The 24,146-nt window shown below is 39.5% G+C and overlaps 1 protein-coding gene across 1 annotated transcript in view; it reads right to left on the reverse strand.

Moving 5' to 3' along the window:
• FSIP1 (fibrous sheath interacting protein 1) overlaps positions 1-24,146 on the reverse strand; it is a 188,880-nt gene that overhangs the window by 134,893 nt on the left and 29,841 nt on the right. The window contains exons 5-8 of the mRNA XM_046009042.1: positions 22,395-22,493; positions 19,703-19,827; positions 16,855-16,965; positions 9,494-9,652 (exon numbers count right to left, since the gene is read on the reverse strand). Coding sequence (XP_045864998.1) covers positions 9,494-9,652; positions 16,855-16,965; positions 19,703-19,827; positions 22,395-22,493 — 494 coding nt within the window. The remainder of the gene's footprint in view (positions 1-9,493; positions 9,653-16,854; positions 16,966-19,702; positions 19,828-22,394; positions 22,494-24,146) is intronic.

The raw sequence follows: 24,146 nt of genomic DNA on the forward strand, positions 1-24,146 counted from the left end.
CAGCAGCTAAGCTTCCAGGAAGTTGAAAGTAACACAGAGATTTTTCAACTTCATGGAGGGAGGGGTCAGTGCCCCTCACCCCCACATTGTTCAAAACTCAACTGTGATTTGGTTCTCAGAACTCTGATCACACTAATGTTTCAATGAAATTTATACTGTATAAAATTCTACTGGAAGAAACTATTAATTTCAAGAAGCAATTTTTTACATTTTGTATTCCCCAAAAGGGGACTCATTTCTGGTAGCTTCGATGCCTAGAAGCACCCAGAGGGTAAATTAATATCAGGAATATTTTTAAGAAGGAAACCTAATGTTAGAGAGGCATGTGGAAAAGATGGTATGAAGGTCTCTTTACATCTTTAAGCATCCAGGATCTCATGAACTTTCACAGACATGTCCCTACTATGAAATAGGATCCACAGTAGAGACACACAGAAGCCCACATCCTAAGTGGCTTCTAAACAAAAAAATGTAGTTCTGGGAGCTTGGGAATCCAAGATCAATGCACTGGCAGACTTGGTGTCCGGTAAAGGGCTGCTTCCTGGTTCCTAGATGACCATCTTCTTTGCTGGCTCCTCACATGGCAAAAGGGACAAAGGAGCTCTCTGGGTCTTTTTTAAAAGGGCACTAATCCCATTCATGAGGGCTCTACCATCATGCTCTAATCACATCCCAAAGTCCTGACCTCCAAATACCATCACACTGGGGATTAGATTTCAACATATGAATTCTGAGTGGACACAAACATTCAGTCAATAAAATGTAGGGAAATGAAAAGAATCCAAAAAGGATTTCATTTTAAAATGGAAATTGTTTTTTTAAAAGAGACAGCATTTTAATAATTTACAACTATGATTTTTTTTAATCTTTGAGTAGGCAAAGAAAAGACATAGAAAACCATTTCTAAATCAGACTTCATCAATATATTAAATTTTGCTTATTCAAAGCCACCATTAAGGCAATCCACAGACTGAGAGTAAGGTATTAAAACACACAAATCTGTCAAAGAACTTGTAATCATAATATGTAAGGGACTCACACAATTCAATAATAAAGAAGAAGTACTAAAAAAAAATCTAGCTTTAAAAATGACTTGGAAAAAAATGACTTGAATAGATACTTCATAAAAGATATGTGAATGACAAATAAGCACATAAAGAAGTCCTAACATCAGTAAGTCATCAGGGAAATGTAAATTAAAATCATGAGATATCACTAGACAGCCACTAAAATAGCCCAGATGAAAACAACTGTTAACACCAAATTATAAAGGTGTGGACCAAGAGGAATTCTCAGGTGTTATTAGTGGAAGTATACGATGGTACAACCACTTTGGAAAATTGTTTGGTAGTTTCTTGAAAAGTTCGACGCTGTCTATCCCAGGACCCAGCAATTCCACTACGGTGAATCTATCCAAGAGAAATGGAAACATGACTAAAGCCTCGTGCACACATGTTCATAGCAGCTTTATGCATACAGGCGAATGTCCATCAACTGGAGAATGATAAACTAACAAACTATGGGAAGCACCTGACGCAAACTAGGACAATGGGACTCTTTCCCCTTGATCTCTGTTTTGTGGTTAGGTTTAAGCAATGTGGTGAGAGACTGGAGGGCAGGAGAAGAAAGAGCTGGCAGTATTTTCCCACTCTCCTCCCTATTTTGGCATGATGGTTTTGGCAGCAATATATCCCATCAGGTGCCCAACAGGAGAGTTTTCTTAGATTCAACTGAATATTCATGCTCAAAGACAGAGGCCACATGTGGAGAGAAGTTATTGAGAAGAACATAGGACATGAAACACAGCAGGGCAGTGTCAGGACTCCCTCCTCAGCGGGAGTTTCTGTTACAGACCATGCCATGACAGTTCAGGTGCAAGGGGCAATGAAGCTACCCTGGTTTAAAAGCTTCTTATCTCATAAGAATGTCATCTCTGGAAATGATGCCACAGGCACTCCCCCACAGGGTCCTGGCAAGGGACATGCCAGTCTCTATAATCACTACACTTAGACAGACCCAAGGTATGGCTTCCCCACCAGGTCTTCTTAATTCTCCCAGTCCTGGGGTCATTTTTAGCATAGGCAAAATGCTTCCTAACCCTTGGCAACATTCCAACCTTTACAGACCGCCAGGGAAACAGTGAGGAAGTTAACTACCATTCAAATTCTCATGCCAAAGGGGGAAAGGTTGGTAAATCCTTTGCCCACACCTTCTATGATTACAATTTTGGATGGCTGGTTCTTCTCCCACAGCTTCAGCTTTCCCTGAGCTCCAATACACTTCTTCCCCCTACTCAATGTTGCTAGTCCCTAGGTGTCCCAACATCCCTTACTGGCTCCTTTAAATCTATTAGTAGTTCATTTACTTATCTTCAAAATCCAAGCTAGGTGTTTTTCTCTTTCTTGCCCAAAACTCTAACTGGTAGGCTCTGTGTGTGTGTGTGTGTGTGTGTGTGTGTGTGTGTATTTGTAGAGAAGTAGATTGGAAGGAAATTTAATTTGATGGTAAAAATCTTGACTCTTTCATCTTATTTTTCTTAGATGTTTTTGTATTTCCTAAATTTTCTATAATACCCATGCATTTATTTCATAAGCAGAAGTCATATTTTATTTTTAGGAAATTCTACCAAGACTATTTCTGTTCTGCTCTGACAATGTGACTCTCTGTACCCAAAGGTACTGGTCCAATGCTTAGATGTTAGCCCCAGTTCTACTGGTGTAACCTGTTATATAGTTTTAAGCAAGTCACTTTCTCTTTCTGGGTCTCAATTTCTTCTGAAAGAACTTTCTTCCAACTCTCATAGCTTATGAGTGTGTAATTCTCTACAGCTGGACACAAGGATATGTAATATCCTTCCTCAGTCATGATCTGATAGCAAAACTATATAGTTCAAATATTTGAATGACAGCATGCAAATAAAGAGAGGCCATGAGGGAGCAAAAAAAAGGTAATCATTGATTCTGACAAAAATTTCCCACTGGCACCATATTCAAGAAGCTCTTGTGGTACCAAGAGAGGTTCTGCTGTCACATCAAAGTGCCAACCAGTACTATCTATTTTCATGATCCTCAGGAAATATCTTGATTTCCTATGGTAGTAAGGTTTGAGCAGATTATCTTATCAGCCATATGGTTTCTGTGTTTCTGAGGCATATAGGAATGCTTTTATTCAGTAGAAGTAAAATTCAGTTCAGGAAAAGCTCTCTGTGATATGCACGGGAAAACCCAAGAAGCCACCAGAAGAGAATTGTCCTTGAGGTCAATAGATATTTATTGATTTGACTAATTGACTGCCAAGGATTCTAAGTTCAACCTTAGAAAAATAACTGTGGTGTTGACTGAGCCAACAGGGGTCTTTGAAGCTAGCTAAACAGGAAAATACAAACCTGCCTAAATAAAGCCAATGTGCCCCATGTTTTCAAACAAAAGCTATACTTTTCAAAAAAGGTCATTGCTATTTTTCTATCATCAGATGGGTCATTTGCCAGGCAGTACGAGAAGGAAGGAAAAAAGTCTTCTGGCCAAATTTGTTTTTACCATTTTAGAATATTGCCATGAAATGAAAGAAGCCTTGACTACACAGGAGACTTAATGTAGAAAAGTAAAGAAATATAAATATAAACTTTAAAGTAGGGGCACCTGGGTGGCTCAGTGGGTTAAGCCTCTGCCTTTGGCTCAGGTCATGATCTCAAGGCCCTGGGATCAAGCCCCGCATTGGGGCTTTCTGCTCAGCAGGAAGCCTGCTTCCCCCTCTCTCTCTGCCTGCCTCTCTGCCTACTTGTGATCTCTGTCAAATAAATAAATAAATAAGTAAAATTCTTTAAACTTTAAAGTAGTCCGTAAAACATAAGAGGCAAGAGGAATTCCCCAGATTTGTTTGGGAATGTTAGACAGGTTAGCAATGACCTTCAAAGCAACTTATTGTTTATTCCTAAATCCAAAAATCCATGCTTTTATAGCATACATCTATAGTTTTTGAAAATGAGCTAATAGTCAATAAGATTTCTTTGCTTATGACTAACATAAGAAATTCCCAGTTTCCTGCCCTCAACCAATGTATTGAGTAGTCTGACATCAAGTAGATTACTTGGCCATCATCGGGACTCCGCAAACCCCTGGACCTAACAGTGAAACATCTTTCAGGATTACGTGTCAGATAACATTTTCTATTTCCTCAGCTTTAACAAATGTTGAAACAGGAAGAGACAAAAAAAAAAAAAATTAATTGTTGATGTCAGCAACAGTATGCTCTTGGCAAGAAAAAAGATGAATACAACTACAATTTTCATCAATCAAATGTGCATTAATTTTTTGTTGGTCTTACCAAAATGTGTACAACTGAATCAACATTTTAAGAACAAAAAAATAAATAAATCAAATTAAGGGAGTCCTTTATTTTCAGTTACACTGGCTGGTTTAGGGACAGAGAAATGCCTCTTGTCAATGAGGACAATTGGAAGACCCTCTCCCAACAAGGAAAAAAAAAAAATCTAACCATGAACTGTAATTCTAGATTTAGTAAGACAGATTGCATGAGACATGAATAAATTATACTTCTTTACAAGAGCCAAACTGAATAGAATTTATGATTGAATTCAGTTGCTAAGGACTTAGGAAACTAAATACCCACATAACTCCTATTTCTTAGATATTTCTGGAGAAAGCTGGAATCTAAGACAGCTACAAAAAAATATGGCGACTAAATTATAGAACATCAGTCAATTTTATGGTGGGATTTACAATATAAGGAAAGAACTAACTGATTTGTTGGAGGGTTAGGAGATAGAGATGGATAGGTACGCACAGTTAAACCACAGATCTTAAGAAAAAAATTGCTTCATTTATTCTTCTCCTATCCCCCCCATGAAACAAGATGGGATTGGGAGGGAGACAAACCATAAATGACTCTTAATCTCACAAAACAAACTGGGGGTTGCTGGGGGGAGGTGGGATTGGGAGAGGGGGAGCGGGCTATGGACATTGGGGAGGGGAGGCGAACCATAAGAGACTATGAACTCTGAAAAACAACCTGAGGGTTTTGAAGGGTCAGGGGTGGGAGGTTGGGGGAACAGGTGGTGGGTAATGGGGAGGGCACGTTTTGCATGGAGCAATGGGTGTTGTGCAAAAAGAATGAATACTGTTACGCTGAAAAAAATAAATAAAATGGAAAAAAAAATTGCTTCAATTAGTTCTCTTTTGCTAAGATGAAATGAAAATAAAAACCAGATGTAAAAATGGCACCCACGTGATATTATTCACATTACAGCAGTAGTAGTAATACGCCATTCTTCCTTCTGAATGTGACCACATGCTTTGTTTGACACTAAGGAAATCAGATACATGAAGACCAAATTCTGCTTTGAAAATATTGCCATAAACTTAAGAGCCAGGCCAGGGTGTCCTCTGAGAATATCCTAATCAGCAAGCTCAAGAAGAAAAGAAGATTTCTTAACTGCTCCTTTCACAACGACTTCCTTAATCCCTGAGTCACATTTCTGGAGCCCCTCAAATTATTCTGACTGGAGTACGTTTATCCTCCTAGGCTCACACGCCTACCCATGTAGCCCCTTATAGCTGCCATTGTCGGTAAGTCAGAAAGTCTACACGTTTCAACTTGTTTGGGAAACTGTTTTCTTAACCAAAATAAAAACAAAACAAAACAAAATAAATCTCCAAAGGAATTTTTAAAATATCATGCCTTCAGCAAATAACCTTTCTCTGTGCTCCTCCCCTCCAGGACATACTTTCTCTACTCTTGGTAAGATCAGTTTCCATATTATGGTACTTCTTTCACTGTAAGGTCACTCCACAACGACCTTCCAGGGTGCTACAAGCTGCTTGGAGGTCGGAGATGAAGGCACGTACCGATCTGGACAATTGATGTCAGCCACCACAGCCTCTCCGATGAAACAAGCAGGTATTCAACCATATTTTGACGGCCTGCACAGGGGCTGGGAAAGTGACCCCAGTGTGTGCAGGAGGCCTCGGGGCCTGCAATACAACATGGAGTCATGAATACTGTGGCTAACGGGACAATCTGTGCTCCACAGAAAGCCGCAGTTGCCTCTCAGAGCAATCCTGTATGCTGCCAAGCAAGGATTCAGGTTTAATATGCCAGATTCTCTCATTTTTCAAGAAAAACTAGAAGTATAGATGTTTATATGAATTCACCCAATTCTGAAATATCGGCTTTAAAAAAAAAAAATTTGTAGGGGTGCTCAGCTCAGTGGGTTAAGCCTTTGCCTTCGGCTCAGGTCATGATCCCAGGTCATGATCTCAGGTCGAGTCCCTCATCAGGCTCCCTGCTCAGCAGGGAGCCTGCTTCCCCCTCTCTCTCTCTGCCTGCCTCTCTGCCTGCTTGTGATCTCTCTCTCCCTCTGTCAAATAAATAAATAAAAAATCTTTAAAAAAAATTGTAAACACTCTGTGGGCTAAAGGAAACCCATATGTGAGTCAAATTTGCCAATCATGCCACCAATTCTCAACCTCATGCTGTATAATGGCAATCTCCTCTGGGCCTCTGGCCCCTTCTGCCTCATTCACTAGTTTCTCTTCCTTCTCCTCTCCCTCACTTGTGGAACAGGACTTTCTTGATATTCCTTCCGGTGTGCTTTCTCTCTCTCCCCAGTAGCAGCACAGCACTTTGCTTCTAGAGCTTTCTATAGTGCTCATCTATGTGGACTTGTACCACAGTTATCTATGTGTAAATAAAGAAAGAAAAGGTGTTCCTTAAGTCGCTTATTATTATTATAATAACATCATCGGTTGAGTTTGGTGTCAGACACAGTGCTGAGTACTTTAACAAATCAACTTATTCACCCTTTAAAGGAGCCTTAAAGAATGATACTATTATTACTACTGCACAGACAAGGAAACTAGGGCTCCAGGTGCTTCTGATTAATGCCCAAGGCCTCAGAGCTAGGAAGTAGAGGAGCCAGAGCTCAAAGCGAGGCTTTTTGACTCCACAGTTCCACATTCGCCTGCCTTGTCGGTCAGTCCCCTACAATTCCTGCACAGGGAGCACTTGATGAATATTGCGGAACCAATTTGCTGAAAAACAGAATTCATATTCCACTTGAAAGACATTCTTTCATAAGGAGCATGGAGGAAAAGTAACTGATGAGTTAATGGTTTGCAGAAGGGTTAAAAATAAAAATCATGTGAATAAGCACTATGAATATTTGTGGTTCAGCAACAGATTGGAGCCCATTCATCAACTGCACAGATACGCAAGGTTTAACCACGATACTTTTCAGTATATTTATCCAGAAAGGATTCCAATCCAAAAATAATATCTGCAAAATAATTTGCCATGTTAGCATTTCTGGCTTGAAAATTCAATGTGCAATGCTGGTTTTAGTTAGAAATGAGGAAATGCCAAGAGGAAAATGAACAAAAGCTCAAAGACATTTTTTTTTTGCATGCAAGAATCATTAATTATTTCTTTTCATCAGCTATGATGTTACATTTCTGTTTCTGCATCCGATGGGAGTCCCAAAATGCAGTTTACTCTTTTCTCTCTACCCAAATGTTGTTTCACATAAAAACACAAAATGTCAGTATGTGACACCTAAGTAATACACTGGTTTTCCCTTTTAGTATGTTTTTTTTAAAGATTTTATTTATTTGACAGGCAGAGATCACAAGTAGGCAGAGAAGCAGGCAGAGAGAGAGGAAGAAGCAGGCTCCCTGCGGAGCAGAAAGCCGGATACGGGGCTCGATCCAGGACCCTGAGATTATGACCTGAGCCGAAGGCAGAGGCTTAACCCACTGAGTCACCCAGGCGCCCCCCCTTTTAGTATTTTTTAAATATGTTTCTGAACTATAAATGTGACCTCTGAAAATGTGATTTAAATGATGACAGAATCTTACCAGAGTCACTTTATCTAAGCCCTAGTAGCTAAACAAACCTCTAAATTCTCCATCTCTCCTTAAAGAATAACATTTGACTGCCACGGAAAAGGTATTTTTTTTAATCTTTAGGATCATTACTCGGCTTTGAGATCTCAACTACCCTTGAAGCCCAGTAACACCAACCACCACAACAAAATCAGCTAGAACACAAAGAAGAACAAAGAGCATCCCTGAGCAATTTTATTTCCCCATCTCGGATTCCTGCTTTTGGGAAATGACACCCAGGAACATAAACAAACGAGTGGCGTAACTGGTATCAAAGTCCTGGGGTACATTTGGATGGGACCAGAGATTCCAAGTCTCTCTTTCCCAAGAACCCCTATCCCAGTCCAGAAACAAGTGGTTTCGACTACGGCCACCCCTGCTGTGTAGAGGGCTCAGCAGCAGCTGTGCCTGGCCCTTGCGCACATAAGCTAAGGAAGCTGACATGGCTCCGTACAGGTTTTGCCAGCGACCAAACTTGCTTTAGAACATCTTAACGCTCCTCTTTTCCCTTGAAGCAGATTCAACTGGCCCAAAGCCAGATCCTCAAACTTCGATCCATGGCTTCGAGACTCCCTATAAAGCAGAATTATTACCTATAGAATATTTATTTTTAAGTCTTTTTTAGGACTGAAAAAGTCACGTGCATCTAAGACTGTACAGAAAATGACTTGGTGAAATGTCTACAAAACCAATAGAGGTAGAATAACAAAAGACCAGCCGTCTTCTCTTTGAGTGAAAACTACCACTCGACCCCAAACTAGATCCTATGAAGCATTGAGGGGTGAGAAACAGAATTTTACTTTTACAAAGCTGTTGTTACTCTTCTGTTTTTCTACACAGAAAATTGTAAACAATTCTTTGAGAGAGCTAGCAAGAGAGGAAACACATTCATTTCAAAATCCTCATAGGAGAGAAGTCATCAGCGGAATGAGCTTCACTGCTTGATGTTAAATTTAAAAAAATCTGGTAGCATAAGGGACAAGCAGCTGCTATTGCTGATACCTAGAACCAGAGGAATTGAGAGAGAAGTAAGGCTCTTAAAGGACAAATGAGTGTTTATCAATTTTCTTCCCTAGCCTGTCTTCTGATCATGATCAAGAATTAGCTTAAATCAGGGGCTCCTGGGTGGTTCAGTGGGTTAAGCCTCTGCCTTTGGCTTGGGTCGTGATCTCAGGGTCCTGGGATCGAGTCCCGCATCGGGCTCTCTGCTCCGCGGGGAGCTTGCTTCCTCCTCTCTCTCTCTCTCTGCCTGCCTCTCTGCCTACTTGTGATCTCTGTCTGTCAAATAAATAAATAAAATATTTAAAAAAAGAATTAGCTTAAATCAGAAAGACATAATAACATTAAAACAAGTATTTCCCAAGCGACCCCTCCCAGCAAATTACCAACTGAAAGGAAAATGAAGAGGAAGTGAAGTCAACAAAGAAAAATACACACAACACACACACTTACGGAACTTACTATCACTGCGTTTGTTGTCATGGAAAAAACATTTGGGAAGAAACCTCTTTAGTTAACAAGCAGATTGTCAAATCCTGTGAACTAGTTTTAGCGCACAAACCTAAACAGTCTGTGTGCTCTTAAATTAAATCTACCTGATCACTCTGGTTTTCAAGTCTTAGAGAAAGGCTGCAAGTTGTTGGTGAGGCTGCAGAAAGTTCTTGGAGCTTTGAGTCAATTTCAGCAAGCTGCTGGTGCTGGGTGATTGCAAGTGTGTATCCTTCTCCTGGGACCAGCCAGCCAGACGGATAGCCCTAAGAGGAAACAAGCAAGGGTCACCAAGTCATTCCCATGCTATGTTTTTTCTTTCCAAAATATACCTTTCAGACTGCTACAGCAATGCTCATCACACAAACACACACACACACACACACACACACCCCAAAACAATTAAAAAAAAACCCACAAAATTAACATTGGAATAGGGAAAGAAAAAAATTAAATGATGTATGGTTTCATTATCTGCCAAATCTGAATAAAGTATACCCTACACTTTGTGGGGTTTTTTCCCTGTGGAATAAATCTCTTGGCCTCGCAGTTTGGTTCTTACAGCATTCTCATTTCTCCACTTTGAAAAGGTGGTTTCTGATACACTGAATAGGAAGAAATTATGTTTCCCCCATAATAGACATGGTATTTTCAAGATCTGTCCCTGAAAGGTAATATAGGATCTATAAACGGAGTTGTTTGGGTCCATGAGTTTAACTGGTCATCTAATTCCTTATTTAACGAACACTTGTTTAATAATGGGTTAAAGTGCATTCATAACGTTCACTCAGAAATCTTGTACTGAGCACCCACCGTCCATAGGCATTACACTGGGCACTGGTCATTCGGTAAGAATCTCATAAGCTTTGCTCTCAAGGAGTTCTTGGTCTTTTGGCAGCAAAGATTTTAACAAGGTATGAAGAACGCTGGTGAGCTCAAGGTGCCATGGGGACCAGTAAGGGTCAAAATCCTTTGTGGACATGAGGGAGCAGAGAGACAATGTGGTTGGAGAAGGCTTCCTGGACGAAATAATCAATCTTCATCACATCTTAATCAAGGAAGCAACATGATTGGCTATGCATTTTAAAACGGGCTGGTGGGGTGCCTGGTGGCCCAGTTGGTTAAGTGCTGGACTCTTGATTTCAGCTCAGGTCATGGTCTCAGGGTGGTGGGATCAAGCCCCATGTTGGGCTCTGTGCTCAGCACAGAATCAGCTTTTCCCTCTTCCCTCTACTCCTCCCCCTATACACACACATGCGTGCTCTTTCTCACTCTCTATCTCCAAAATCAGTAAATAAAATCTTTAAAACTGGAGCTGGTGAAGACAAGACTGGAAGCAGAAAATCCAGTTAAGATACAAAAGTCCAGGCACCTGGGTGGCTCAGTCAGTTGGGCAGCCAACTCTTGATTTGGGCTCAGGTCATAGTCTCCAGGTCCTGGGATCGAGCGTCGGGGAGACTGCTCAAGAATTCTCTCTCTCTCTCTCTCCCCCTCTGCTGTTCCCCCCATTCACATGCACATGCATGCACTCTTTTTCTCTCTCAAACAAATAAATATTTAAATAAAAAAAAAAAAGCAGAAGCCATAATCCAGAACTAAAGTGATGAGCACCGGAACGAAGGAATACAGAACACAGAACAGATACCAGAGATAATTAGGGAGTAGAATTTACAGAATCTGGAGATAATTTGATGGAAGAGTGAAAGGAGGAGCAAGGATCAAAGATAAAAAACAAAATCTGGATTTTGAGAACTAGGGGTATAGTGGTCATATTGACCAAGTGAGGGAATACAGAAGACATAATAGGTTCAAGAAGGAAAATGACGAATGCTGTTTGGGAACTTTTGATATTCACAGATGACCCTAGGATATCCACAGATTATGTTAGGTAGTTAAATATATTTGAAGTTCAAGATAGAGACCTAGATTGGAAATAAGTATTTTGGACTCACCCACATCTCTATGATGGCTTAAACCCTTGAACCATGGGAATGGATGAGGTCACCCAGAGAAACTTGTAGCACAAGGACAGAAGAATCATGAAAACACTAAGAATAAAAGGGCAAATGGGGGGCAAGGAAGTTTAGAAATTTCATACACTTTGGTTTCATGACTCTAATACCAGGAATCAATCCCTAAGTAGTAACCACAAGAGATACATGCAAAAACTCACGCAGCAAGAATTACATGTCTCCCCCTAACCCCAGCATCCAATCTCCCTTCCTGTTTCAGTAAAACCAAACACTGCATGAGCCTTAGTAGGAAACAGGTCCCCAACAGACACCTCTTCTGCCCACCCTTGGCATCAGGAAGACAAGCAAATGACCCAGAATAATTAGCCATTCAGAAGTCAACACCCTGGACTTTTGACTCTTGAGGGAAAGAGATACAAAGATGCAGGGGAAGTGGGGCCGTAATTAATGGCAATAGCAGTAATCTTGGGCTTACCAATACTGGTAACAGCGATCATCTAGTGGGGGTGACTGGTGGCTATAACGCAACCTCTAACCAGCCTATTTCTAAGGAGTTTCCATAGCCATGTTTCTGGGTACCCTGATACCTGCCAAACTTCCCACCAAGTCTGTGGACTATACAACTCTCCCAATACATTTATTCTGTTCTTTCCACTAAAGTCCATCTCTGACTTACAGAGTCATGACTGACTTACATGTTTTTGCCATGTCATTTAGAGTAAAGAATAATTACAAAAAGTCCAAATGTCTAAAAATAGGGAAAAGTGAAGAGATTGTAGTATATCCATACAAGGATATGATATAGTAAACATTTTAAATACACTTGTGAGTTGGCAGTGAAAGTTATTATACATCATTATAAAAAATAGTATTTTGTCACAAATAAGAAACTCCTGTTAATTTTTCCTAAATACAAGGGATATAAATACTATATGATCTAAATGAGAAATAATGAGTCACCAAATAATGAAACTATGGAATCAATGGCTAAATATTTGGGTGATAAATCCAAAATTTTTGTTTGAATGGAACTCTTTTTTAATGACACTGGAAATAAAAGAGTATGTCAGATTAAACTCAACAGAAATGCAAATGTTTCATGCATTATTCTGTCACAGAGGAAAATTATATGAAATATGTAGTAGATGGTATCATGTTTTTCCGTCTAGCACCTTCTAGACACCCTTGCTAATGTGGGAAATTTGTAGCTTTCAGAAGTCTTGCCTCCCTAAGACAGAGCCCAGAAAATGCTCTTCACCACCCTCCTTTACAGTGAGCGCTCAGTCTGGTAACCAAGGGTCTACAACCAAACCCACACATTCAACACTGATTTAGATATGGGTAATTTGAGATACAATGCAAAACTCATTTTGCTAGTAGAGGCTGCTGGCTTTGGGGAGTGCCATTCATTACAAGTGTAAATTCCCAAAATAGAAAGAAATCTTCTAGGGGCTCCTGGCTGGCTCAGCAGGAGAAGCATGCAACTCTTGATCTCTGGGTTGTGAGTTTGAGCCCCATGCTGGGTGTAGAGATTACTTTAAAAAAATAAAGTAGGGGCACCTGGGTGGCTCAGTCAGTTAAGCGTCTGTCTTCAGCTCATGTCATGATTCCTGGGTCCTGGGATCGAGTCCCACGTTGGGCTATCTCCTCAGCAGGGAATCTGCTTGTTCCTCTCCCTCTGCCTTCCCCCATTTGTGCTCGCTCGCTCTCTCATTCTCACTGTCTCAAGTAAATAATCTTTTTTAAAATAATTTTTTTTTTTTAAAAATGGAAGCCTTTTAAAAATTCTTAGTATCCTAGAGAGATTCAAGACACTATCCCGTTCTCACAATTAAATATGCCACTATGAAGAACCACCCAAGGGCAGGAGTTCTGGGGGAATTAAAATGTAATTACCATCCTAGTCACTCTCTTTCAGTTGCACAGTCATTTGTCAGTAATGGGAGGATGGGTTAGCACTCCAGAAGGAAAAAGACATACATAAGTGCCAAAGACTATAGCAAATTTGAGGAATCTGAAGAAGTCTGGTATGGTTTAAGAATATAGTAGATGGGGTGCCTGGGTGGCTCAGTCAGTTGAGCTTCTGCCTTTGGCTTGGGTCACGGTGCCAGAGTCCTGCCTTGTTAAGATACAAGATTTTAGAGGGTAATTATTGAAGTTGAAAACAAATATAGACATTTTAATGTATTTTAAGAAATTGAGGGTTAGCAGCACCAGATCAGATATAAAATACTGAACTGAATCCTCAAACTATGAGAGGAAAAGGAGATGAAGTTAAGAAAACTAAATAAATCTAGGGATGCCCGCCTGGGTGGTTCAGTCGGTTGAGTGTCTTTGGCTCGGGTCATGATCCCTGGGTTCTGGGACCGAGTCCCACATCCAATTCTCAGCTCAACAGGGAGCCTGCTTCTCCCTCTCCCTCTGCCTGCTGCTCCACCTGCTTGTGCTCTCTCTCTCTTTCTGTCAAATAAATGAATAAAATCTTTAAAAAAAAAAAAAAGAAAGAAAACAAAATAAATCTAATCAATGAAATAACAAGATGGGGAAAAAAGGTCCAAACACTGTCAGAAGTCATAATATATATGAATAAATTAAATATCCTCATTAAAAGATTAAGAATAAGGAAATAATAACAAAAGATAAAGAAACAAAGACACAACAGCAACAACAAAAATCCAGCTATATGGTATTTGTAAATAATCTACCTAAAAATAAAAGTAAAGGATAGAAAAGAGTTAAAAATAAAGAGAGGAACAAGACACAAATACTAACCAAAATAATACGTTAAAGGCAATATTTAATAATAAAAAGCCACTGTTAAATCCTTTCTGGGTACATAAGGAAGATGTACCAAGCCATAGTTTGGAACCCAGAGAATCAATGGCTAGCAGCTTGCCTAACTTCTTAATAATGAAACCAGGAATGAGATGCAGGTCCCTTAAATCCTACTGTTTAAAAAAAAAAAAAAAAAAGTCTTATTGTTATCTTAGCTTTTGTTAATAAAATAAATTACCACAAATTCTAAAGCTAAAATATTTCCAAATTCTGTGGGAGGTTAGCAGTTTGCCTTACCTACTTCTCTCCTCTGCTTCAGAGAACATACCAGCTGTTCCGAGGCCTCGCTATCTATCCTCGGCCTTGTCAGGGGATGGATCTCCCCAGGCAATCTTGCCAGCCCTAGACACAGCAACACTTTCCTACATTCCTAGACACAGCCCCCGCTGGGCCTGCAACTTCTCAGGAAAGAATATTTCGAGGTTGTAGTCAGTGACGTATGTAGATTTGTCTGTGATTTGGGGTGAGGGTGGTGGGGTAGCAACTTTGTTTGCCTACACAGGACATTTTTTTTACCACGTCCTGGTTTTTGTTTTTTTTTTTAAGATTTTATTCATTTATTCGGCAGAGAGAGATCACAAGTAAGCAGAGAGGCAGGCAGAGAGAGAGAGAGAGGGAAGCAGGCTCCCTGCTGAGCAGAAAGCCTGATGTGGGGCTCGATCCCAGGACCCTGAGATCGTGACCTGAGCCGAAGGCAGCAGCTTAACCCACTGAGCCACCCAGGCGCCCTACACAGGACATTTTTAAATGAAATTAGTTGTCAACATTTAAAAGTATTAAAAGTATTTCCCACAGAAAATCTGAATTTCTAGCTTCTCTTGATACGTTGGAGGATCCAGACAGCCCTGGACTGAGATTTCCAGCCTCAGCTGCCAGCTGAGGAGGAATGAGGGCCTTGGAGGTCTGGCACACCCTCCCCCACTGGGCAACAGGTACCGTTGCTCAGGCACAGCTTGTGTCCCTACAGCAAAAATGACCCTCTGCACCTACTTATCTGAGGCTGGTCTAGTTGCAGAACCTGAGACAGGGATTCTTGTTCAAGTGACTTTCTGAAGGCGCGCTCCCAGGAGAAGCCATGTGAGGGAAGCAGGTGAGGACAAGGGAAACACAACCAGGCAAGGATGTGGTCTCCGCTGACCCCCAGGGAAGCTCTGGAGGACACACTGCTCCGCAGACCCAAGCCTGTCTTGAGTCGGGAGGGGTTGGGAGTGGAGAGGGGGAACTACCCTAGGCTGTTTGGCTCCCATTTAACGCATGGCCAGACTCCAGGGAAGGAGGTAGCTGTGTAGTCTTGACACAGGCTAAGGGAATGGAGGCATATAAGATACCAGGTAAAAGAGATCTGGGCAGGATGCCAGCAGCCTTCACTCCATCATGCCTCTATTAAACATACAGATATAAAACTAGGTGACAGGACTAGGGGCTTCAAGGTACCCAGGAGAATGCATTTCTTTGCAGAAGTAAAGGATACTGCTGGAAGCTTAGTAGGCAAACAAGGACAAATGCTTAGCTAAGCCACTGCCCTGCTCGTGGGACCAGCCCATGCCCTATAAACCCCACACTTGAACCCTGGACTGCATGCTGTTCCCCTCCTTGGACACTTCAGGGACCTGGATGCTCAAGGCAGAAGCAGGATGGTATTCTTTAGGGTTACTGAAGATGACACCAAAATATCCTGGAGCCAGCTTAGGGAAAATAAGAAATGTCCAAAATAAAAGGACACAGAGAAACACATTGACATGTCATCAGTGACTAAGCCCTATTACATCTCAGAGGTTATTGTGATCGCTAACGTGTAGTCACTCTCACAGTGACATCAGATAATCCTCTGAGAGTTGATAACGAATTGGCCAAGAATAAATCTGAAAAATTCAATCAACATCATTTTGTAAAACAGGATTTTTTAAAATATTGTCCCATAATTTGAAGATGTACTCAGATTTGTGATAAGAAGTCAATAACATGATAAAAAATAAAAATTAAGAAGTGTAGAGGTCTCCCATCCAAGTACTAAACTGGCCCAACCCTGTTTAGCTTCCAAGATCAGACAAGATTAGGCATGGTTTGCAGAGTGGCTGGAGCTGGAGAGTATTACACTAAGTGAAATAATTCAGAAAAAGACAAATACTATATGATCTCACTCATAGGTGGAATTTAAGAAACAAAACAAATGAACATAGGGGAAGAAAAGAAGAAAACTATAAAACAGATTCTTAACAACAGAGAACAAACTGAGGGTTGACGGAGGGGTTGTGGTTTAAATAGGTGATGGGGATTAAGGAGGGCACGGGCTGCGGTGAGCCCCAGGTGTTGGGTATTGTATGTAAGTGATGAATCACGAAGCCCTACACCTGAAACTAATATTACACATTAATTAACTGGAATTTAAATAAAAACTTGAGGGACGCCTAAGTGGCTCAGTCTATTAAGCTGCTGCCTTCAGCTCAAGTCATGATCCCAGAGTCCTGGGATCAAGTTCCACCTGTTCCCTGCTCAGTGAGGATCCTGCCTCTCCCTCTTCCCTCTGCCTGCTGTTCCCTCTGCTTGTGCTCGCTCTCTGTCAAATAAATAAATTTCTTCCCAAAATAAATAAATAATCAAAACTACCCAAAAAAAAGAAGATGAAGCATAGAGGTCATTGAATATCAGAGCTTACATACCTCAGGACAGGGCAGCCCCGAATCTCTGTCATCTAAGTCCTTCAAAAGTTCGATCAGCCTTTTCCTCTCTGTGTCCATCATAACCACTGGCTTCCCTGAATCCTTGGCCAACTACAGAATGTTTAAATAAAAAACAGTAAATACTCAAGAAAATTCATAGTTCAGGGAAATAAAAATGGGAACTGAGGCTTCTATAGCACAGATACACTCGGGCAAAATCTGTGAGATTAGGCATTTTTCATTTGCGAGGTAGTTTTCTTTGAGCCAAATTTTTGCTCTGGTTCCATTCTCCAAGCAAAGATACTCCTGCTCTAAGCAGGCCCTCATGTTAGCCATTTTAACAAACATTTTATTTAAAATATAAGATAAAACAAACATGGGCAGTTGGCAAACCTCACTTTATATAGTATTTATCAATGTAATAATTAATAATAATATATTGAGATATTTGGAAAGAAGCTCTTGCCACTTCCTATGTGACATGTATCTACTGAATGAAATTGCTCTTATTTTTTAATGTGATTTTATTTGTAATTATTTGCAGCTTTATCACATAACTTGCAAATTTGTTCCGATGATATATTTCAACTTTAATCCTTCTAATGAGTTGATAAGAGCACCATACCCAATCACTCATGTATGGTAATTCTACAGCTAGGTTTTCAAAAAGCTGTTTAAAAGACAATCCTGAATTATAACTTCATCTGACTTAATGAAGAATTCACAAGACAAGTTTGCTCTCACATCCCGTCACACAATCCTAAAAGTATCTGACATTATAGATCATCCATAAAATGTGAAAAGCATTAAATATTCTTGGTTTAATATTGTACATAAACCACATGAAAATGCCTTTCATTAAGCAAAAGGCAACATTTTAGATGCAGGGAATTTTAATTAAATTGGCAGAGTTAAGACCAAAAAGAGAAAGTGGACAATGCCAGCTTGTCTTCAGCCCTTGTCTTTATCAGGCTAATGAACATGACGTGAAACACAGCTGAGTATTGCTTTTCTGTAAGATAGTAAAGGGATTTCCTCAATATTTAAATAAACATAACATTTATATAAATCAAAATAGAAAACCCATCTCCCAAGGTTTAGAGATGGCATGTACGGTCTCTGTGAAAAGTCGAACATTACCAATCGATTCCAGTCATCTCTCTAGAAGGGGAAAACAGTGACAGAGCTTGCTGAACCAGAATTACTACAGAAGTTCAAAAAGCTAATCAGATACATTTACCACAAGCCAAACTTATTTCAATGAGGACTGTCCAAAAGGAACATTCCATCAGCCATCCACGATCTGAGTTCTGGTGTATGAGATCAAAGGAAATACAGTACACACAGAAGAAGTCATGAGACATTCTTGTTTTGTAATAAACAAGGCAGTGGTCAACTATGGTTTCTTGGAAGCTATCGAGTCAGCCCTTTTCTCCCCTGTCTTCCTAATGCAAGCAAAGATCAGTTTTGTTACAGGGATGTGCTTCTTGGGATTCTCCAAATTCTTACCGGTGTCTCCTCTCCCCAGGCGATGCCTTTGTTCTTGGTGGCATCCAGGTAAGAAAACCCAGAAGACTGCCCTGTGTCTTGCCTAAACAGACCATGGAGATCTGGCCCAGTCTTGTGCTTCCCTCCCTTTCCCACTGTAGGGCACTGGGCACACTTCTGAACAAAACTCTTCTTGTCCTTCTCAACATCATCCATTTCAAAACCGCTCTTCCATCGCACCTAAAACAAAGGTGCCTGCTTGCAAGCCAGACATCCTGCCCGCTCCTAAATGAACTTGCCTTTACATTTCCAAACTGTTATATCGGGACTTTGAATAAAGAGTCAGCTACTATTGTTAAAAGGGGAAAAGGGAAATCCATGGTGGGTCTGGCTCTGAGAAAAACACTACCACTCTTGGAAAATTAAGTAAATCAACATGGGCCAGTGCAAAGAGATCAAGCTGGAGAAAGTTTCCTTCAGATCAGAGGGACATGAAGAGAAAAAGCGGGAGTCCCAGAGGTCAATTCTGTCATTGGCACGTTGACCCATGAATCCAATCTGCCTGGAAATGACATGCCATCTGTGGAAGGAGCATCAGGTTTGAACTGTGAAGAATTATTTAACTCTCCCCTCTTGTGAATAACTTCACACTCACCTAGTAATTCAGCTGATAACGGCCTGGGTGGTTTGTCACAAGCCTTCTGTCCACTGCACCTACATTTCTTGCTGTACATTAATTAATCAGAATTCTGGTCTAATAGAGGAGCCCTTTTGCTGTGGGTTAGTCTGCTTTGAGGACATACCAAGATAGGCCATGGGGTCTGTAAGACCAAGGTTGAGCCCTTGACGCAACCAGCTAATCAAGGCAAGTGACAAGTGGACTTCCTGGAGGCTCAGCTAGCTGGAGAGGGCAAGGAGCAGACAACCTGTTGGCCTCTCCAGCTCTGCCAGGAGCATTTTCCTTGCAAATTTCTAAATACACCGACTATAAACTCAGTCTCCTTACTCTAAAAGGCCAATTTTACTACTACGCAATTTAAAATCTGGGAAACATTGTCTGAAGCTATCATCTAAATAAATGTGTTTCCAAACGCAGGAACCAGGTTCGTTTCTGGGTAGTGAAACAATCGTACCAAATAGCAGCTAGCATTTTTAAAGGGGTTAAAATAAGGTAGGATGGAATAAAAAATAGCAAAGTGAAGTAATGGCCCATAGAACTTTTCTTCAGTTATATATACTGTTTCAATTACGTATACATGTATCATGATCAAAAAAGTATTTAAAGACTGTGAACACAACTATTTTCATTTCATAACTCATTTAATCCTACATATTGATTTCTAAACTTCTAAGTACATACCTCAATGTTTCTTTTGATAAAATCCTGGCTGCGTTTACCCCTGAGCTCAGTCTTTTCTGTATTTGAGAAATGTTTCTTTTCTGCTTTGATCAATGACTTGTTTCCTCCCACATCATAGGTAAAATCTAATATTTAAAAAGTTCAAAATTTTTCATGATTATAATTGTCCATTATGCTAAAATTTTAAATTAAAATTATATTAAGCATACATGAAAGATATAACAAATAAAGCAAGCATTGAAATATATAAGCATACATTAAAATATATAAGAAAAAAAAGCACATATAGAAAAACTTCTAAATTCCAAATCCAGAAACTTAATACATATGGAGATTTATTCTGATGGATAAAGAAAATGTGATACACATACACACAGACACTAGAATATTACTCAACCATGAAAAAGAGAAGGATCTTACCATTTGTGAGAGCATGGGTAAACCCAAAGGGTATTATGCTAAGTGAAATGAGTCAAACTAAGATAATTACCATATGATAGGTGGAATCTAAAAAGCAAAACAAAAAAATAAATAAATAAATAAAAAATAAAAAAAATAAAAAGCAAAACAAATGGATAAATAAAGAAACAAATGGCAGAATCATACCTATAAATACAGAGAGCAAAGTAATGGTTCCCAGAGGGGAGAAGAGTGGGGAGATAGGCAAAATGCATGTAGGGCAGTGACAGATCCAGGCTTTCAGTTAGGGAATGACTAAATCACAGGAATGAAAGGCACAGCATAAGGAATACAGTCAATGGTATCATACTAGTGTCACATGGTGACAGGAGCTACACTTGCAGTGAGCATAGATTACTGTGTCAACTTGTTGAGTCACTATGTTGTAACCGGAAATTAGTGTAATATGTGCGTCAACTACACTTTGATGAAGTTAATTAACTAATACAATATATTTTATCTCATTCTCTATATGAAACAAAACTTTCCCTAAAGACTAGAGTCATTTCCTCCTGTTCTATTAATATCCCATTGTCCTCTCTGAACAGTAACTTTTTGTTCAAATCTGTCTTTTATGCAAAGTCTGGACATAAGGGTCCTAGATGTTTGACATCTCGTCTGTGCAGACCCTGAGAGCTCATCTCAGTTTGTCACTTTTTCTCAACTTTTGAAAAGAGGCCCGTGTCAACTTCTGAGTTGTTCAGACCCTGGGTCCTCAAAACAAGGGTAAGAAAAATACTTATGGACTCTTATTCCCTACATTAAATAGCTTGTTTTCACTGTGGTCACATTTAAAGCATTTAAAACAAGATCACGTGACTGCTTCTTTAAAGCTCTAAAAACTCTTAAATGACAAATAGAGTCCCCACCCTACAAAAGAGGATGAACTGCCACATTAAAGTCCAAAAGGGAAAACCAGCCAGCAGCTCAATCCAGACACGATTTACTTAAAAGTTATCTTTGTTTTTTAAGAGAGGGTATAACAATAAGGATTAAGGGAGCTAGTCAGTTGGTATATTTATAGCTAGTTGTCAAAGATTCAATTCAAATTTAATAATTAAAGAATATATTTTGATAACTCTGAATGTAAATTCTTTTCAAACAAAAATAAATTTGGGTAAGAAAAAAGTTTTACTCAAATTTAAGTTACAAGTTTCTAGGCAAATAAATCTGTATTTTATCATTGGGATTTTATTTCTTTAATAGGTCACATTTTTAGTCAACTACCAATAGTTAAAGTATGAGTTTTGGTGAGTGGCCTCCTTAGATATGCAACTGAAATTTGAAATATGCAACATTTTCCCCGTAATCCAAGTTGTGTATAATCTTTTAAGCTGAAATATGAAGTTTATTCATTCAGTTTAAGTTTCATATACTCAAACAATATAACATTAAAATAACATAAATTAAATGCATTCATGTCTACATTTAAAACAGTTTCTTAGGGATGCCTAGGTGGCTCAGTTGGTTACGCGTCTGCCTTCAGCTCAGGTCATGATCCCAGGGTCCTGAGATCCCTTCCCACATTGCGTTCCCTGCTCCACAGGGAGTCTGCTTCTCTCTCTGCCCCTTCCCCCACTCATTCTGCCAATTTCTCTCACTCTTGTGCTCTCTCCCTTCCAAATAAATATAAATAAATTAGTGAATTAATTAATTGTAGTAAAACACATTGGGTTGTCTGGTTAGAACCATCTCACTAGAAAGGTCCTCTCCTCTCCACCCTGGTGGTGACCAACAGTAGAAGCTGCCGCATTCCTATATTAACACCAACCCTTGGTGGGTTGGATGAATCGGCTGGACCAGGGCTAGGCACCTAACCCAACCTGGATCAGTTGTCTTTTCCACAATTTTGAAAGTGAGTCTCCCTCTCATGACTAACCACAGAATATGCTCTTGGGAATCAAAAAAGCTATCTACCCCCAGGATTATTTCTATAAATTTTCTTTTTTGCTTAAGCTAGTTTTCTAGCTTAAGTTACCTGAGGTCAGCTTTTCTTTAACTCTTCATTATATAAAATTTAAATATCCAAAAATAGAAAGAATCGTATCATAAACCCTCAACAACTAACTTCAACAATGATTAACTCGTGACCAATTTTGTTTCATCTAGATAGTTAACTTCCGTTTACCTACCTCTGGATTAAATCACATCAAATGATTTCATTTGTGAATATTTCTGCATATAGCTAGTATTTTCTGTAACAATATGCTAAATCACACAAATTAAAACATACCTTGTTTGACATTCTGTATACAGTTTTCATATTCTTCTGGAGGGACTTGAGTGTGAAACACTGAGAAAAAGGTGTCTTCATGCTCATAGGGACAAGGATCTACCAATTTAAAAAATCACTTGTTTAATACACAAAATGAGTAAGTTGCCTACACAAACAGTTGTTTAAAAGGAAGATCTAACATTCTCCACAATATTCCTCAATCCCCTCCACATACATATTTCTTAAGATGTCACTTCCAGGTAGAAATAATAATCATCTTTATATACAACCGCTGAAACAAACAGCAGAAAATCAAGATAGTCAAAAAGCATTTCCCTAGGACTTCTATGCAAAGAGAATGTACAAGGGTATCCTAAAATATCACATTAACTCTCTAGAGTTAATGTATCCAAACCCCAACATCCATAATATAGAGAATATACACACTGAATAACCTTGTATTTTTCTTTTTTTCTTTTAAATCCCCAAATAAAGACTTCAGATATATGGTCATTAAGATAAAAACATACATTTGAATGAGAAAACCAGGAGACTCTAAGCAGTTAGCTTTCTTTCTTTGGGATAAGCTTTGGGATTTGTGCTCTTGGGCTAATACCCATAAAGAAATAAGGAAATTGTTTGTCAACTCTTCTTCTCTCAGTGTAATTGATTTTATTTTCTCCCATTAGCTAATGTAGACGCTGTATATCTGCAAGAAACTGCTAACATAAACAAGTATCCTTGCCTTCTACGTCTCTACTTATCTCTGAAACAAACCTGGTTCGAGCACCCTCTTAAAGATGATACAGGCAAAGGAGTTGGCAGAAGATACATTCACCCCCACACACAAATATCACCCAATTCAAAACATACAACGTCTGAGGGTAAAAACAAATGTATGGATTCCAATTCCCTAATTTGGAATTCAAAACAATGGAGCATCATTGGGACTGACATTACAATGTTAATCCTGTATAATCTTTGATGAGTTAATCTAACAAATCAGTGTTGGAAGCCTTGGGTGGGAGAAGGGTAAGCTACTTCTGTGTAAAAGACAGAAAGGTTTAAAGTTCTTTTCAAGTGGTAATGTATTTATTTTTGATCCCATAATTCCTTCTTATTGGCAATTTCGGTCACTTTTACACAGAAGCACCTAGAAAGACACAAGGATATGAAACCTTGCAGTACTAAAAACTGTTACAGCAAGGTGATATTTGGAGATAATTTTAACCTAAGGGTTTTCCCGAAGCTAAAATTACTCTCGGGATCCTGTGGCTATTCACCAGCGGTGTCAGTGGTATTCTGTATACTCCGAACCTCAGATGGAACATGGGCACAGCTTAGAGCAAAAGGCCTCACAGCTCAGCTTTGAGCTTAAAGGACAACAGTTTTGAAAGTCAGTTATTCAACTGCAGGAACTTAACTCCTCAAGAGAAAAGAAAAAGCATTTTTTGAATTTCCAAAGTCCTCCTTTAGAAAACTCTTCCTTACAGTAAAACAGAAACAAAACGGATTACTATAGAAGAAGTAATGGAATTAGAAAATAGTCAGTGGGTAACCATCATCATAATAATTGATTCATGTACGATCACCCATGGATGGTAAAAGTAGTGGGTGAAAATTTGAAGAATGATACAATAGCTTCATAGTACCTCCCCACAAGATGACTTACTCAGTACAAAAGAAAAGCTAGTACCTTTACAGTGGAGAAACCTGACAGACACCACCTTAATCAAGTGATCAAGGTTCACCTCACCAGTTAAGAGATAA

The sequence above is a fragment of the Meles meles genome, chromosome 6, assembly GCF_922984935.1.
Source record: "Meles meles chromosome 6, mMelMel3.1 paternal haplotype, whole genome shotgun sequence".
Taxonomy (NCBI): domain Eukaryota; kingdom Metazoa; phylum Chordata; class Mammalia; order Carnivora; family Mustelidae; genus Meles; species Meles meles.